The sequence below is a fragment of the Copadichromis virginalis genome, linkage group LG19 (genome assembly GCF_057382275.1).
Source record: "Copadichromis virginalis isolate Kocher_CV1m ecotype Utaka linkage group LG19, C_Virginalis_male_GT1.1, whole genome shotgun sequence".
In the NCBI taxonomy this organism is placed as follows: Eukaryota; Metazoa; Chordata; class Actinopteri; order Cichliformes; family Cichlidae; genus Copadichromis; species Copadichromis virginalis.
Window position 1 is genome coordinate 6,419,216 of NC_140636.1, and position 17,187 is coordinate 6,436,402.

The 17,187-nt window shown below is 43.0% G+C and overlaps 1 protein-coding gene across 5 annotated transcripts in view; it reads left to right on the forward strand.

The window, feature by feature from the left end:
- The first annotated feature begins 4,700 nt into the window (after positions 1-4,700).
- LOC146685417 (rap1 GTPase-GDP dissociation stimulator 1) overlaps positions 4,701-17,187 on the forward strand; it is a 28,167-nt gene continuing 15,680 nt past the window's right edge. For 4 of the 5 annotated variants that reach the window (XR_014916676.1, XM_085441056.1, XM_085441057.1 and 1 more), the window contains exons 1-7: positions 4,701-4,922; positions 9,835-9,939; positions 11,852-11,974; positions 12,556-12,681; positions 13,759-13,887; positions 15,316-15,441; positions 16,016-16,159. Coding sequence is in view for 4 of the 5 variants with exons in the window: in XM_085441056.1 (XP_085297182.1) it covers positions 4,910-4,922; positions 9,835-9,939; positions 11,852-11,974; positions 12,556-12,681; positions 13,759-13,887; positions 15,316-15,441; positions 16,016-16,159 (766 nt within the window). In the remaining variant the exon portion in view is untranslated. The remainder of the gene's footprint in view (positions 4,923-9,834; positions 9,940-11,851; positions 11,975-12,555; positions 12,682-13,758; positions 13,888-15,315; positions 15,442-16,015; positions 16,160-17,187) is intronic. The other variant, XM_085441059.1, reaches the window with a different exon arrangement.

Consider the following 17,187-nt stretch of genomic DNA (forward strand, 5'->3'; position numbering starts at 1 on the left):
GTGTGCTTTGATGCATTCCCGACCTATAGGAGTGTGTAGCAACTTTGCTGCACTCAGCTGCATGTGACGCTGAAACAGCTGCAGTAATTCACTCCTTCACTTTCACTTTTCCTCTAGAGCAGTCTCGTGATGACATATTACACTCAGCCTTTGACCAAGTGATGAAAATTGATGGTGATACTCGCACGCAAGAGGAAAATACCCAGTTGTTGGTGCTAACAATCTACCGGGAAATAACTTTCCAGGCGAATTTTCCGATGGTGCACGCCCTGCCCTGAGTGTGAGAACCAAATGGAAAGTCCTAAAGTGCCCATGGGCCCACTGCTTTTAATGGAGGTGCCTTCTGAGCGCGTCAGCTTGAACCGATTTCTCCAGAGATGTGCGGATCAATATCGATAGTATCGATACCAACACTAGTATTGGTATCGGATCGATACATTGCTTTTATCCTTCAGTGTGTAGCCCGCTGAACTGTGTTAATTATGTCTTTGGGAAAAATAAACCTCCAACATGCACTATGAAAAATGTCCAAAGCTTTTTGTGTGCTGAAAGACACAAAAACATTCCAGGTCTCCAAAAACCCAGTTTCTGTTTAAAATGTTTCACAATTTGCTAGTTGAGAATTCGTCTCATTAATCGTGGCACACTACTCTCCCCCATTTAGCTGCCTGAGTCACATCGACAGTACTGGCCCTGTATTTACTTGGTACTGGATCGATACCAAAATGTGTAGTGTGGCACAGCACTGCTGTGAACGAGGGAAAGTGTGAATGTTGAAGGTTTTTGTTGAAGCGTCCAGGTAAGTATCTACATGTTAAATGACAACATATGTGTGTTCAAATAGCATCGACACACAGCTTCAGGTTCTTTATTTCTATATGATAATTCTTCATAATTAAACAATAAGAACAAGCAGTCTGATGTCCTGCAATCATTACGAAGCTATAATCTGAAATACAATAACACATTAAGTTTTTGCACAAAGTATCGGTATCGGATCAGTGTCATCGATACCACCCTGAATTTTACTCGGTATCGGATCAGAAAGGAGATCAGTGGTATGGCACATCACTAATCACCAGCGTGCATGGAGATATGGCTTTGTATTAGTTGTGGCGAATGATTCAACTCACTGTACCACAGAACTGAGAAAAAAGGAAGAAGTGGTACACACGGGTCTTTATTTGTTAGAGTGTGACACCGTGTGTGCAAAAGAGGGTATTACAGCTAAAAGGAAAAAAAGTGGTAGGACTGAGCTAAAGTACTCTCTGGCTCCATCCGGTGGAAGGAGCGTGAAACTGCAGGTCACTCCCCAGCCCTGGTGGACACGGGTAGAATTCATTAGAAGAGTAATAAATGCATAAATAATAAATAAATATTCTTGTTGCGTTCCCATATGTCTCCACTTCGTTAGTGACTCTAGTCACATGTATATAATGTTTCCTCTGTGAGAGCGTCTGTTCCTCTATCCCTGTGTCGCTCAGGATCTGTGTTCCCAGAGTTTCCCAGCCTCTACAGTTTTTTCAGTTCAGGTTTTCTCTTTAGTTTCTCATTTTTGATTGGTTTTCTTATCTTTGTACTGTTTTAGAATCATTAAATGGTTCACTTTTCGTTAAGTTCATTTCCTGCCCTCACTCTGCACTCTACATGATCTGCTGCCCGCAGTCTTGACAGGTCCTTTACTTCTGATACATGATTATTATCATCATTATTTATTTTTATTGTTATTAGCAGCAGTGGTATTTGACAATAGTAACTCATTCAATTAATCAGAGTTGTAAATCATTAGTATAGTATATTTTATGAAACTGATAAAACTAATAAGTGCTGCTGACCATTAGTCAGGATTACAGATGCCCACTCAACAGGTAGCAGAGGACATTACCTTATACGCACAATCCTTTGTACCAGCTTTGAACCAAACTAAGCTTTATAGACAGGAACAGGCAATCCTCACAGCCATGCCTCTTAGGCTACGTTCACACTGCAGGTCTTTATGCTCAATTCCAATTTTTGATCAAATCCGATTTTTTTTGTCATGTTGCTCACACTACAAATAAAATGTGACAGCAAACGCGCTCTAGTGTGAACGGTTCACGGTCCTCAAAGCGGCCCGCATGCGCAAAAGAAGACGTCACACACAACGTGCTCTGTTTACGGAAGTAAAAATGGCGGCTACAGAGCTGGTAGGTGTTGTTGCAGGAATCTATCAATTTGTGCACAGTCGTAACCGACAGAACACTTGCCTAACCCCCACCTGTCTCCCTCTTCCCGCTCCACCACAATCACCCACACATGCAGGGCCTTGGGGTGCAGGTGTGTCACCAGGGTGCAGGGGAGGCATGTCTGTGTCTATATGGTCTGGTCTCCCCACTCTCCCTGCCGGTGGCTGACGCCCTCAGACATCGGTGCTTTGGTGGTTCTTGGTGTCCGCGCCTGGGTACTCAGGTATGCACCGGCTCCCGGTGGCTGCTTGTCGGGGCCTGGCGCCTGTGGCTCGGTCGGGCCCCTTTGGGGGGTGGGGTGCCCTCGGCCTCTGGGCCTGCGGCTCAGTCCCCTCTGGCACAGCTGGCTGCCGGTGGAGCTCAGGGGCACGTCACTGCAACCCCCTCTGGCTTCTGCTCCGTGGGTGCTGGGTGACCCCTCGCCCGGGCCTCTCCTCAGCTCTTTCCAGGAGAGTGGCGTGGTTGCCCCTCCGTTGGTCTTCCTTGGACTTTCATGCTCTGGGGGCCTCTGGATGTCTGGAGCCTGGATCTCCTCCATACCTGCTTCATGCCCTGGGGGACGGGGCTATGGCCTCTGTATAGGAATTTCTTTTACTTATGTATTAATCACATTATTTTATTGTATGATACCTTGGTGCCACTGGATTTTAACATGTCTCACACTCATACAGTAAGACAAATGGTGGGGGGTCCAGTAAGGAAGTTGGGGGAAGCAGACGACTCCACAGGAAGAGTCTTTTGTGTCTTCGAGGACTCTGGGAGGCAGCAAGGGAGTGTGAACCTTAAGGTGTGAAACAGCTGTGTCCTGCCTTTTGTTCCTGGAGATATTTAACTGAGAGCCATGCTGGGCTCAGACTCTGCAGGGACTCATGCAGGGACTTCATCAAGCTTGGTTGTCTGTCCTTTGTGTGTTTGATTAAAGAATGTTAGCTACCGCTCGTCTGCAGCTTTATTTAATGGAAAACTTCCACAACACCCCCCACACCCTCTAGCAGATCGTTACATGAAGGAACCTTTTGAATACAAGCGTGCTCATGCTCACAGGTGTACACACGGGTGCTCACAGACACAAACTACACCTTTCTTGGCTGCTACCTCAAAGCACACTATGCGCTGTCGCTCTTACGTGCTGCACAATGCTATCGGGCGATCGTGGCTCAAGAGTTGGGTGTTCGCCTTGTAATCGGAGGTTGCCGGTTCGAGCCTTGGCTCCGACAGTCTCGGTCGTTGTGTCCTTGGGCGAGATACTTCACCCGTTGCCTACTGGTGGTGGTCAGAGGACCCGGTGGTGCCAGTGTCCGGCAGCCTCGCCTCTGTCAGTGCGCCCCAGGGTGGCTAATGTAGCTGCCATCACCAGTGTGTGGATGACTGGATGTGTAAAGCGCTATACAAATACAGGCCATTTACCACATAGATATATATATACACATAGATTATCGCGATGGTTTTTATGCTTGTTTTCTCTTTTTTTTCTCAACTGGTGATCCAGGTGATACATATATATATGTATATGCATGTGTATTTTTTGCCCCTCCCCCTTTTTGTTGTATTTAGTATAATCCTTTATGATTATTTCTATTGTTTTTAAATCATTTATTGTATTTATCTATTGTATAAGTGTTTTTTCTCCTCTTGGGTATTTGTTACAGACAGCAAAGGAAGAATTTGGGGGGAAACATGTTTCTTTAGTGTGCATATGACAATGAATCTTTAACACACTGGGCTATTCAGCGTGATCGATCTGAAACACAGCAGCAAGTCCACCTCTGAATGGCTCAAAAAGAGGATTTGGGATGGCGTAGTCAAAGTCTGGACACAAATCAGACTGAAGCATGATTTAACCAGGCAAACCTTCCAGAGTGGGTGAACTAAAACACGTCTGTAAAGAACAGTGGGCCAAAAATTCCTGTACAGTGATGAAAAAGTCTCATTGCCAGTTATTACAAATTTCTTTTTTGCCATGAAGAGTGACAAACACATTTATTCGAGGGCAATCAGCTTTTGTTTTTGTTTTACACACGAGGTCAGGAAGGTTTGGATAACCTTTTTATCACACGCTGCATTTTGTGTTTACAAGAGTTCTTTATGTCAAATATTAAAAGTTGACCATCTGAAATATGCAAAAAGAGAAAAAATCAGAAAGGGCAATGCACACAGACACGCACTTAAGTTATAGCCTGTTTTCCCAAAACATTTAAAAAGCTCCAGAAATATTTGTATTTCATTTGTAAAAACTCCGCAGATATTGTCAGTCTTTTCTATGTGATATCATGTTTACACCATCAGTCTCTAAACTAGTCCCTTGTTTTATATGATAAAAATATACATACAATAATATATAGCAGTGAAATATATTTTTAAAAACATCAAATATGTAAATATCACCGTGATTTGCTTGTTATATTGTTCGTTTGTAGCTTTTCTTTCACCACCTGTACTTTGAATTTGTCAGGCAGAAAGAATGAACACACGACGCACGCGCAGTGGGAGCAGAGAAGGGCAGCGTGAAGCGAGGCAAACGAAAAGGAGAGTTAGGTAATAGGATTAGTGGAGGAAGAGCAAGGACAGGGAAGCAGGCAGAGTGAGAGGCGGGACACACCTGACTGAATCAGGGAGGGCGGCCTCTCTGCACACAGACGCGCACTCAGTGCTAGCAAGCAGGCGAAGGCAGTTAGCCAGCAGCCATGACAGACACTGGTGAGTAGCTACAGCCTCTGTGTGTGTGATGCTTCTATCCTTTCTTGCTCTGTATAAAAGGTAAAACGATTTGCAGCCGGCGTGGTGCACTGTGCTGTTGCGCCACTCTGCAGACCAGCAACAGTGAGTTGTTTGTGCCACCGGCCAGTAAGATTGCAGCACTGTGCAGTTCAGCAGTGGATGGACATAAACTTACCAGCTGAGCCACACAATCAAACAACCAGCCTCGTCTGTGCAGCGGCTTCTCCGGTCTGTGGCGTTGCTGACTGCTGCTCTGAGGCATGAACCATTTCTTTGCGTCCTCATTGCTCATAGATACCATCATAATACCAGTACTATCCAAAATGTACCGCGGAGTCTAACAGTGGAATAAACACAACGAGCATCACAGTGACAGGATTTAGTGGCGGACGGACTGATGGGATTGGATTTCCCAGTTGTTGCTGTTATTGTGTCCATGCATGCAGTCACGTTTGTATATAGGCACCCTGGGGACTTCTTGGCATTACATTGTGAGACTGACTAGGAAATTGTTGGCCTGTGCTTTAACACAGACGCATGCACACAGTGCCGCCCTGACTGCTCAGCTGGTTGTCCACCAATCCAAAGGTTGATGGATCGATTCCCTGGCTACTGCAGTCTGCATGTCAAAATATCCTTGGGCAAGATGCCGAGTTGCCTGCGCTTCATTCGTCTGAGTGTGTGTGGATGAACGCTACAGAAGAAAGTGGTTGTATGAATGTGTGTGCGACTGGCTGAATGAGGCTTGTAGTAACAAGTGCTCAGCACAGAAGAGTCTATAAGTGTCTTTACACATGCAGAAGGACACGAGGGCTAGATCGTGACATACAAGTGTGTGTATCCGTTTCCTAGCCCCCTCCACCCGGGCTATTTTCAATCGACTTTATAGGGATTAGCCGAGGTGATTACCATCTGCACTCTGTGTGTGCGTCTGACTGAAATGGACTGTATGTGTTTAAGAAGCTCTTTAGCTTTGTTATTGAGTTATGCTCCGTGCCTCTGGTTGAAGAAATGTGCAAGCGTGCACAGCCCTTTGCTGGCACGTGTAAACTGTTCAGACTTTATCCAACCACATCAGAAACATCAGTGTTGGACGGCTCCTGAAAAATCTGTTGTTTCCTTTATACTTATTTAAAGGTTTAAGTTTAACCAAGACTTTGTTTATTGGTGGGTAAAAGAGGGAAAAAAGCATCATGTAAGTCGTATTATATATTGTACAAGATCAGGATTAGGAGAAATATAATTTTGTTGTGGGAGTTCAGCTGAATTTGGCAAATAGTAGATAAGATAAGATAAGATAAGATAAGATAACCTTTATTAGTCCCACACGTGGGAAATTTGTTTTGTCACAGCAGGAAGTGGACAGTGCAAAAGTTATGAGGCAAAAATTAGAATACAATAAGAATAAATACAGTACACAACTGTACAGAATAGAATAAAATAAAATACTATATACAGTAGAATAAAATAAAATAAAAATATACAATAAGATAAAAATAGAATACAAATACAAATACTATATACAACTGAGTAAAAATACAACGATGACAGAAAGGATTATTGCACTTAGTGTTATTGCATATGTATGGATGTGTGTGCTTGATCAGTTAAAGTCTTTATTATGGAGTCTGACAGCAGTGGGGAGGAAAGACCTGCGAAATCTCTCCGTCCCACACCGTGGGTGCCGCAGTCTCCCACTGAAGGAGCTGCTCAGTGCTGTCACAGTCTGCTGCATGGGGTGGGAGACGTTGTCCAACAGGGATGACAGCTTAGCCGCCGTTCTCCTGTCACTCACCACCTCCACTGGGTCCAGAGGGCATCCTAGAACAGAGCTGGCCCTTCGGATCAGCCTGTTCAGTCTCTTCCTGTCCCCAGCAGAGATGCTGCCGCCCCAGCAGACCACGCCATAAAAGATAGCAGAAGCCACAACAGAGTCATAGAATTTCTTCAGGAGTGGGCCCTCCACTCCAAACGACCTGAGTCTCCGCAGCAGGTACAGCCTGCTCTGCCCTTTCCTGTAGAGGGCGTCTGAGTTATGAGTCCAGTCCAGTCTGTTGTTCAGATGAACACCAAGGTACCTGTAGCTGTCCACAGCCTCAATGTCCATACCCTGGATGTTCAGTGGTTGCAGTGGAGAATGCTTGTGCATGCGGAAGTCTACCACCAGCTCCTTGGTTTTACTGGCGTTGATCTGGAGGTAGTTCAGCTGGCACCAGTCCACAAAGCTCTATAAAACACTCTAAAAATAAGGAGGATTTTCACTCCTGATATTTGATGTAATTAAACATTTGTCCCCAGTTCTTGTTAACCTTTCAGCTGATGTCTGCGAAGGTTCTCAGTCATCCAGGTCATCGTAGTCTAAGGAGCTTGGAAAGTTTCTGGACTTCTTTAAGTTGCTTGAAGACGTTTCACCTCTCATCCAAGAAGCTTCTTCAGTTCTAAGAGTCAATTGGTGGAGAGTCCCAGTCCCGTCTTCATGCAGCTGAAAGAAGTCCAGACGCTTTTCTTTCTGACCTCGTTAGACTTTCAGCTGATGATTTCTTGAAGAAGTTGTGTTGTTGGCAGGACTCTAGTGTGGTTTTTAGTGGTAGTAGCTCTGGTCTCCAGCAGCTTCTTCATATACGTTCTGCATGTGGTGGAGCATCATATCAGCTACAATACCCGTAAGAGCGCTGCCAAGACTTGTAGAAGAAAATAGGAAAAACATTTTTAATTGTCGGATAATGACGTCGGCAATCTCGCAGGCTAAAGCTCTAATGCCAGTTTGTCACTTTTTTCTCAGTTGCTGCTTTGTTGATTATTCTGCTTTTCATCGTGTCTTTTCTGCTTATAATGAAGCTTTATTAATTAGGGTAGCTTGAATGTTTATAGTCCTTATCTTTCCAGACTGTTTTCTCACTATTTTTGAATTTTATTATATATTTATATTTTAAGCCGTCAGCAGTGCAACAAGGAGCAGGATGAGCACTGCCAGAGTCCTACAAAATGACCTCCAGCAGGCCATTGGATGTAGGGCTGCTCAATTAATCGAAACCGGAGGAGTTGTACTTACATCTGATGCCATCAGCTTGTCCTCGGTCACGGTTTCGTTCCACATATAGCTTTGCAAAAATTGCATAAAAAGCGCTTGCAGGAACAAAAACATAATATTCCAGAAACACGCTTTGCCGATCCATCAGCTGTTCGTAACACTTCCCACAGTGAAATGATGCACCTGCTGTTTTCTTTGCAAATTTGCATCATAGGATTGTTTTTTGTTTTTCCTGCAGTATATAAAAATTGCTGTATCTCCAAAATAAAACTATGAAGACACTCAAAATAAATTTCCTGTGGTGGGAAACTATTTTTTGCAACTTTATTGTATTTAAAGTTTTGAGGGATAAACCTCTTAAATTTCTCCAAGTAGAAATATATGTAAACAAAACAAAAGCGATTTTCAATATTTTTTGTAGTTTATTGCACTTTTTTGCAATTTATGTAATTACTATGGACTTAATGCATACATATTATTAAAATATGGGCTATAACAGTTGTATTGATGTATAGCAACTTGAAATGCTCCCACAAATGGCACTACAGCATGTAAAAAAATAATATAAGCTCTGGTGGACTTGGTTCTATAGTAGGTCTTAAAGGGTTAAATAAATATCGTCAAATAATCGAGATCTCAATTTCAGTGAAAATAATCGTGATTATCATTTTTGCCATAATCGAGCGGCCCTAATTGGATGTGAATGTCTCTGACCAAACAATCAGAAACAGACTTCATAAGTGTGGCCTAAGAGCCTGACGTCCTGTAGCGGACCCTCTGCTCACTGTGGAGCTGTATAATCTACTGTATATCATTCTGGGTTGTGAAGGATCAGTCCTTCATCCCCAACCAGGTGCAGCAGATGGCAGCCCCTCCCTGATCCCCGCTCTGTCGGAGGTTTCTTCCTGTTAAAGGAGGGGTTTTAAAACATGTCTTTCCTCACTGCCGTGCAACAGCTGGGCTTTCTGATTGTTGCATTCTTTGTATTGTCATATAAAGCGTGTTGAGGTAACTGTTGTTGTGGCGCTATATAAATGAAATTAAATTCCATGCTTTCACTTTGGTTTTTGTTGTCTTTAAATTCAGCTCTCTGTAAGTGGACCATTTTCATTTCAGTCTAACATTTCTCCAACAAAACAAGTTTTCAGTCAAACTTCATTCTTAAGGTTCCAGAAGCCATGCGTTGGTATGTTTTTTTATTTTTCATGTCAGGTAACACGATCACTATTTATTATGTGTGTGTATGAACACCTTGCTGTGTTGTGGGTTACAAAACAAAATGTAACAAATTGTAAGCTTAGCCTGTCAACAGATACGAACAAATGTCCTGTTATAAACGGGTCGCAGCAGATGGCCCCGCCCCTCCCTGAGCCTGGTTCTGCTGGAGGTTTCTTCCTGTTAAAAGGGAGTTTTTCCTTCCCACTGTCGCCAAAGTGCTGCTCATAGGGGTCATATGATTGTTGGGTTGGGTTTTTTTTTATATTATAGTAGGGTTTACCTTACAATATAAAGCACATTGCGGTGACTGTTATTGGGATTTGGCGCTGTATAAATAAAATTTAATTAAACTGAATTGAATTATAGGATCACTTAAACCTGAATGCCAAGTTAGGCATACAGGACTTAGTGCTTGGTAGCCACTAACCAGTATCTGTCTACGATTTTGTGTTGGTAACAAGGTAACCCAGCTCCTTATTTTGTCAGTGCTACAGATTTTCCAGATCTTGTTGGCAAATTTTTAGTTGCTTCGTTGTCAGAATCATAATCTTATTCAAGTTGTGTGCTATCTATAAAATGGCATGGCTCACCTTGACTTCCGTGTTACTAAAGCTAACAGCTAACTCTTGTTGTGTGTGGCAGACTCTCTGTGTGAGGCGTTAAAAGCTATTAGTGTGAGTACAGAGCTGATTGAAGAAGAGCTCAAGCCTCATTTGGATACAGTGCTGGCTGCGCTGCTAGAAAAGAGTAAGTCATATAACACACACATCCCAGGAAGTTGACTCTGTTCATCTGGACGTTTTCAGTGGGAAACATTTCTTCAGTCTCAGCTGACTCCAGGTTTCTCCAACCTTATCAACAGTACCTTTGGATAATGGCTGAAACTAGCACCACTAGGCCATGTTTAATGATCATTAACATGCAAATTGTCATAAACATTGATCAGTGGCCATGAGTACCATTCACAGAGAGTGGAGAAATGTTCATGCATGAAGACATTTTAACCCACTTTGACAAGGACTGCCTAAAGCTAGTACGTGAGTACGAGCAAACAGCACGAGAGATGGCTGACTACAGCTGCCACCAAAACAGGATTACTCCTAAAAGTCTGCAACTGAGATCTTCAGTTAAGGGCCTGCGCAACAAAAGTCCTCCAGAAGGCAAAGATCCAGCTGTTCGGTGAGCATATGAGACAAACTCATTTTACTCTGGTATCCTACCCTGCACACCGCCCAGTCATTGGTTCGGGTATGTGGATGACACCTGGGGGGAAATCAAATTTCAGGACGTGCTGAGTTCACTGATCACATTAACTCGGTCGATAAATGGCAGGCTAGCCTTAAGTTATACTGTGAGATTTCCATCAGTAATGGGAGACATTTAAACGTTAATGAGTACCATAAACCTACACATACGGATCAGTATTTAAGGTTTGACTCTCATCATCCATTGGAGCACAAACTGGGTGTCATCAGAGAGGAATACCATCCCCACAGACAAAGCAGCCAGGGAAGCAGAAGAACATCATACCAAGAATGTGCTAAGTGAATGTGGTTATCCCAGTTTTGACAAATATCCAACTGGGAAGGCACTTGAAGAAAGCTCCAGACGACCGAGGAGAGATGGAAGCGAAAACCTTTAGTGACCCTTTATGTGTCAGGACTATTGGAACAGCTGAGACGCATTTTCACAAAACACCGGTCCACCCTGAAGATCGGGTCCTCTCGGCACAAACGGTAACATGGTGTACGCTGTTAAGCGCCAGGAGGATTTCCAGGATTTATACATCAGGGAAACCAAACGACCTCTGGCAAAGCAGATGGCACAGCACAGAAGAGCCACCTCGTCAGGCCAAGGGTACATCTGTCACCATCTTACAATGCTGTGATTGCAGCCTTTCCCCAACTCTCTGTGAATGGTACTCATGGCCACTGATCAATGTTTATTGAGTTGTGACAATTTGCATATTAAAGATCATCAAACTGACCTCACGGCTCATTGTTAGTCAGTGGTGCTAGCTTCAGTCATTATGCAAATGCACCGTTTCTAAGGCTACGTGCACACTGCATCGTTTTCTCTCTGCTTTGGTCTCCCGTCCACACTGAGACGGCGTTTTCCTCAAGGAAAACCACAGCGTTTTCAAAACGTTCTCGAAAACGCGGACTTTCTAAAATGATGACACATTTTAGTCATCTGATGCAGTCAAGTGACCAATTAAAGCTAGCGGAGGGCATTATACAGCAGTTGTTTTGATTGCTCTCAATTTTGACAGCCCTGTTTAAGATTAATATCAGTTTGCATGCTCCAGATAGCTTTTCTTCAAATTCTCACTCGCTTTTGTGCATGCGCAGGACTGGAACATAAGCGTTTTGGGCCGTTTCAGTGTGGACGCACAACTCTGTGAAAACGACTGAAAACACTAGTGTGGACGCGGAGCGTTTTCAAATCTATCTGGGCTAGTGTGGACGTAGCCTACGGTTGGAAACCTGCAGTCAGTTGAGACTGAAGAAGTCCCCCAGCTGAGTGCTGAAACATTTGTCCCACTGAAAACGCTTCGTCCAGATGAACAGAATCAACTTTTTGAGTCACTTTTCAACTAACATCACATATTGCACAGTGAATTTTATCATTCTAAATGAACGGACTTTTGCATTCACAGAGAAAGATGCTGCTATCGACGTTGCCAAAAGTGGTATTCTACCCATACTGGCTCAGGCCTTACAGAGAAAAAGCAGTCTGAGCTGCCAGGTGGCTTTGGTGGTGGCAGAGATGGCCCGAGAAGGTAGAACACTTGAATACTATAAAACTGGGTGTGCTTCATAAAACAGTTTGTACAGTATAAGCTTCCTTATTTTGTCTTGTCTCATGTTCTCTTTGAAGAGCTTTAGGATTCTACAAGGTCCTTAAAACCAGTTTAACTCATGTTAAGGACCTTGTACTATGTTTATTTTTAATTACAATAATTATTAAATATCAAATAAAAATATATTGCAGTGTATAAGGAAACATTTTTATCCCTTTTAAGTAACCTAAAGCCAGTATGTGTAGGATTATACAGATGAAGCCACTTTAGAAAACGTCCAAACTGGTTTAGTTTAGTGCCACTTTCAACTTACTGGGTTGACGTTTTATCTGTACGAGGTTGTTGTGTTTTTTTTAATATTATTTCTGATATGAAAAAATGCACTTAAATTCCACACAGAGTGGCTGAAAATGTGATGCTTTTAAAAAATGCTTATGCTCCAGTGATGCGTCATGAGACTAAAACACCAGGTTGCTTCATAGCTGTTGAGTAACATATGCAACATAGCATTTAAAATATACCAGCGTTTACAAGGTTTAATGTCCTTGCATGTGTTGTAGCTGCAGTGAGGGAGCCATGCATCGAGGCAGGCCTGGTGAAGGTGTTGGTTCCCCATCTGAACAGCGATGACCAAGAAATGCTGCTGAACTCTGGCAGGGCCATCGGGCGCATCTGCTTTGACAACTGTGAGTTGGTGGGACACTGCTGGCTCCGTCAGCAGGGCGTTCTCAGTGTGCTGATGAGTCTGATTTCTTTTGAAGGCTACAGAGAGTGACAGATCTTAATTCCAAACTACATGATATTCTTGTCATGGTAACTACATCATGTTAGGCAACTACAGATCAGTCATGCGAGCTGCTTTCAGAACGTGTCAGGTTTCCTAGATGCAGCGTTGCTTTGCATCCATTATTGCACTATGCAAGATAAAATAACTGTATGATGCCTATTTTTGTTCCTGACTGCCAAAACTGTCCAGATCCTGCCATAATCGGACTGATATAGCGTGAAATGTTATATAGGAGCTAACTTATGCTTTGAAATATGTGAGACTGTCGCCATAAAAGCAGGCACACAGTCAACAACATTACACAGGGTGCGCTGGAGCATTCAAAGCATGGTTAACTGGTGTAGAGTAAGCCTGCCAGTACACTGTCTTAGTGTACTAGTTTCTATGGAAGCCCATTTCCGCCACTAAAAAAAAAAAAAAAAAAAAGGATCCATAACTCAAAATTTCGATTTATTAACTCAAAATTTTGAGAAAAGCCACTCGAAGTTTCGAGTTAGCGCTGCCAATCAGTAATCTACGTGAATGACGTCATTTCCTCGTTACCCAGAAGCTGAAGCGTCAGCTACAAATGCTACAGCTAAGCTGTATTACATGCAGTCGCACAGATTGCTGAGTGTTTTCAGCCTGGCTTCACAAATGATGAAATCCCTGTTATTAGCTGAATCACACGGTGTTACTGTCAGCAAACGTACTCGCCAAAGCGCCAATTTGTTGGGATCCGTTTTTGAGTGCGCGCTCCTCTGCACCATATGCTTCCGGGTAACAAGAAAGCGACCTCATTCACGTATATTTTTGAGCTCGATAAGAACCAGTCCGTGTACCACAGAACTGCCTCTCGTTAAACGCTTAGAACTTGTCATCATCCTGAGAAAAAGCTCTGAGATCCATTTTTTAACAAAATGATAAAAATGGATATCTAGAGGTCTCCCACTTTATTCCTTAACACTTATCTCTGTCCCCTACCTTTTTTACCTAGCATACCAGCAGGACCAGTTGGTCCAGAGTGGTGTAATCCCCAGACTCGTTTCCATAATGAGGGCGTATCCTGACAACGATCCACTGGTCAACGTCTGTCTGCTGGCCTTGTGTAACCTGGCAGACATGGGTGATTATTTACTATTTGTATTAAGTGCTGTTAGATGTAGTTTGATCGTCAGTGCTTTAGTGATTACACATGTTCTTTACAGCTACAGCATTGCCTTTAATTAATGTGCCTGCAACCAGTGTTGGGTAAGTTACTTTAAAAAAGTAATTCATTACTAATTACTTAGTCAATATTGTATTTTAAATACTTATCTAATTACTGTGTCAGAAAAGTAACTTAATTACTAAATAAGTAATTTAACCAAATACTTCTTAGAATCCCTCTAAACCTCGAGTGGCAGACGATAGAAATTAAACTCTTTAAATAATGAATAAAGACGGAGACTCTGCAGTACGCAGCGGCAGCATCTCTTCCACAGTGTAGCCTGCAGTCGTTTTTAAGCTCACCTTCAGACGCTTTCTGCGCTGCTGAAGTAAAATCAGGTTTTGCTGCCTAGCGGGAGTTGCCGCGGTGTTATCCATGGATGATGAACAAGGATCGCTCAGAAGTGTTCGTCTATGCTCCGTGTCAGGCGCTTCAGTAGATGACTCGTGCTATGAACAGCACCCCATAGTTTTTACATATTACTGTAATGTTCTTGTCTGCTCGTTTCAGAAAAGTGAAGAGACGGGAATATGTCCACCTCAAAAAACAGCCACTCGCTTCAGTCCGACAGCTTCCGCTGTAGAAAACGACTGTGCAGCAAACCGGTGTGAAATGACGCGCAGCTGCACTACAGCCATGTTAAAGCGGCAGAGTTTACTTCTACGTTTAGAAGACAAATGATTGAAATGAAATATTCAGCCAGTTTAATTATTTTACCATGTAACGCAAGTACATTGTAAGTAACTGTAATTGAAATACCTAAAAATGAACAGTAATCAGTTACTCTACTCTTTCAGTGGAAAAGTAACTTAATTACAGTAACGCGTTACACCCAACACTGCCTGCAACCCTAAACATGAAGCAGGGAGGGTTTTCTTTTGTGAGCAACATGCCAGAGATAAATGGCTGACACAGTAAATACTTTGTCACTCACTGTGGTAACCACATCAGGCCAGAGTAATCTTTTTAAGCCTTTTAACAGAAGAAAGCATTTAGCATTTGAGTTTAGCCATGCTTTAGCACTCGAACTACTCAACAAACTGTACGTTACAAATGTATTGGTATTAATATGGCATGCACCTGGAGAGATTTAGGGTTCAGTATCTTGCTCAGAGCACTGACCTGTTGAACTGCTCTACCTCCTTAGCCACAGTTCTTTTTAGCTACTGTGATCTAATGGGGTGACTAATTACAGCTTACACAGTTAACATATCCAGGTGTCCCAGAGGGAGGTGGGCTAATACTTCAGAAATGAAAAAAGAACGATTCACTGTGCAGCTGTTCTGCTGTGATTATGATATGTCACTAACTCTGTAGCTGATTACACACCACATGTGTTTGCAGACTCTGCAAGGGAGGCGCTGGCACAGCTGGATGTTGCAGATGTACTGATATTTCAGCTGAAACAGGCCCCTGATGCTGAACGCCGACATGTCATTTTGGAAATACTGGGCTCTCTGGGAGAGAGTGGTAAGGGCATGTTTTTAATCGATCGGTGAAACGTTCTTTTTAGTACCGTGTACTTTTCGAACCTTTTGTTGCTCCACTTCCAACTTATTTGAAACATGCTGCTTTCATCCAATTCACAATGAGCTAATACGTTTCATGAGCTACTAAAATATTAAATCAGTGTTCTGTGTTTTAATGTCAGTTTAAATGCGTCTACGACATTTGCAGATCCGTTGTATTTGGTTTTCCTCTACTTTTTACGCAGAGCCCCAGCTTTTCTGGAGTTTGGGTTGTAGGAAGCTTGAGGGAGATGGAGAGCAGCCTTGGCATGTGCTTATTGTTTTCAATTTATTGTGAAATACATTGCCTTGACTTGAACTAAGAAAATGTGTCTCCTATTATGAAAGCACTCAAAGACTTTTACCACATGTGCTGCTCAGTAACAAAATAAAGTCCAAACATTAGTTTTCTTCATGCATATGTTCATGATTAATGGAGACAGTAGTAAAACTTGTTGGGTTGTCGTCCTGAGGCAACTGTTGTTGTGATCCGGTGCTCTATGAGTAAATTGAAATGAATTGTTCTGTGCCACCAGATACTCTGAAACTACAGTTTGCAGAGTCAGGAGTCCCAGAAGCTTTATCCGAGATGATTCGGAGTCTGCAGGGAGGGTCTGACCCACATGACCTCTGCAGCATCAAGATTGCCTCCAACCTAATGGTGTCCCTGCTTTTAGGGGGTACGTAATGCATAGCAACAACATTGTCTTAGTGTAGGTTTGAAAGGAAGAAGTGGTCAGATGACAAACAGGAAGACAAAGTGCTGAAATTGCACTGCGCTGGGATCCACTCACCAAGACGCTCGCATAATGCAGAGCTCCTGAGCAAAACCTCTGTTCCCCCTGCCTTTGCCTCTCATTGGGCATCTACTGTCTGTAAGTAGTTTCCCTTAGTGTTGAGAGGTTTCTTTTTATTTCAATGACATCTAAGAGTGGCATTGCTAAACAGGGCAGAAGCTATGCAAGCATGGTGACAGAGACCACGCTGAAAGTTCTAACAGCCTGGAGTATTGCATCGAATGCTTTTGTTGAACTTTGTCCCAACTCAGTAGTGTGCTTAAACAACTGCAGGAGGACGTCTGTGCTGTGAAAACGTCACAAGTTCAGTTAACACAGATATTGCCGACAGAAATGAGAGACTGGAAGAGGCAGATCGTCGCATTATGAACAGCTGGCTAGAAGCTGAAGACATCAAAGAGGCGTGACCAGCTAGAAAGAGCAGCAGTGTCTTAATCTGTGATTGTTAGAGTGAAGTAACGTGTAGAAGGTGCAAAACTGTACAGACCATATCAAACCTCTGATAGCACAGGTGGTGTACATACAGGTCCACAAGTATTTGGACGGAGACAACGTTTTTCTCAATGTTGTTCTGCACGTTATCACAGTGAAACGAAACGACTCAGATGTAGCTGAAGTGCAGAATTTCAGCTTTAATTCAGTTGAACAAAAAGCATTTTTGACACAATCCCTTTATTTCAGGGGCTCAAAAGTAATTGGACAAATTAAATAGCTGAAAATAAAAAAATCGTTTCTAACGCTTGATTAAAACCCGTTTGCTGGCAGTGGCAGCCTGCAGCCTTGAACTCATGGACATCACCGGCTTTCCTCCTTTTGAATGCGCCTCCAGGACTTTACTGCAGCGACGTTCAGTTGCTGTTTCTTTGTGGAATCGTCACCATGGACAATGATTCTGCGATCATCCACCACTG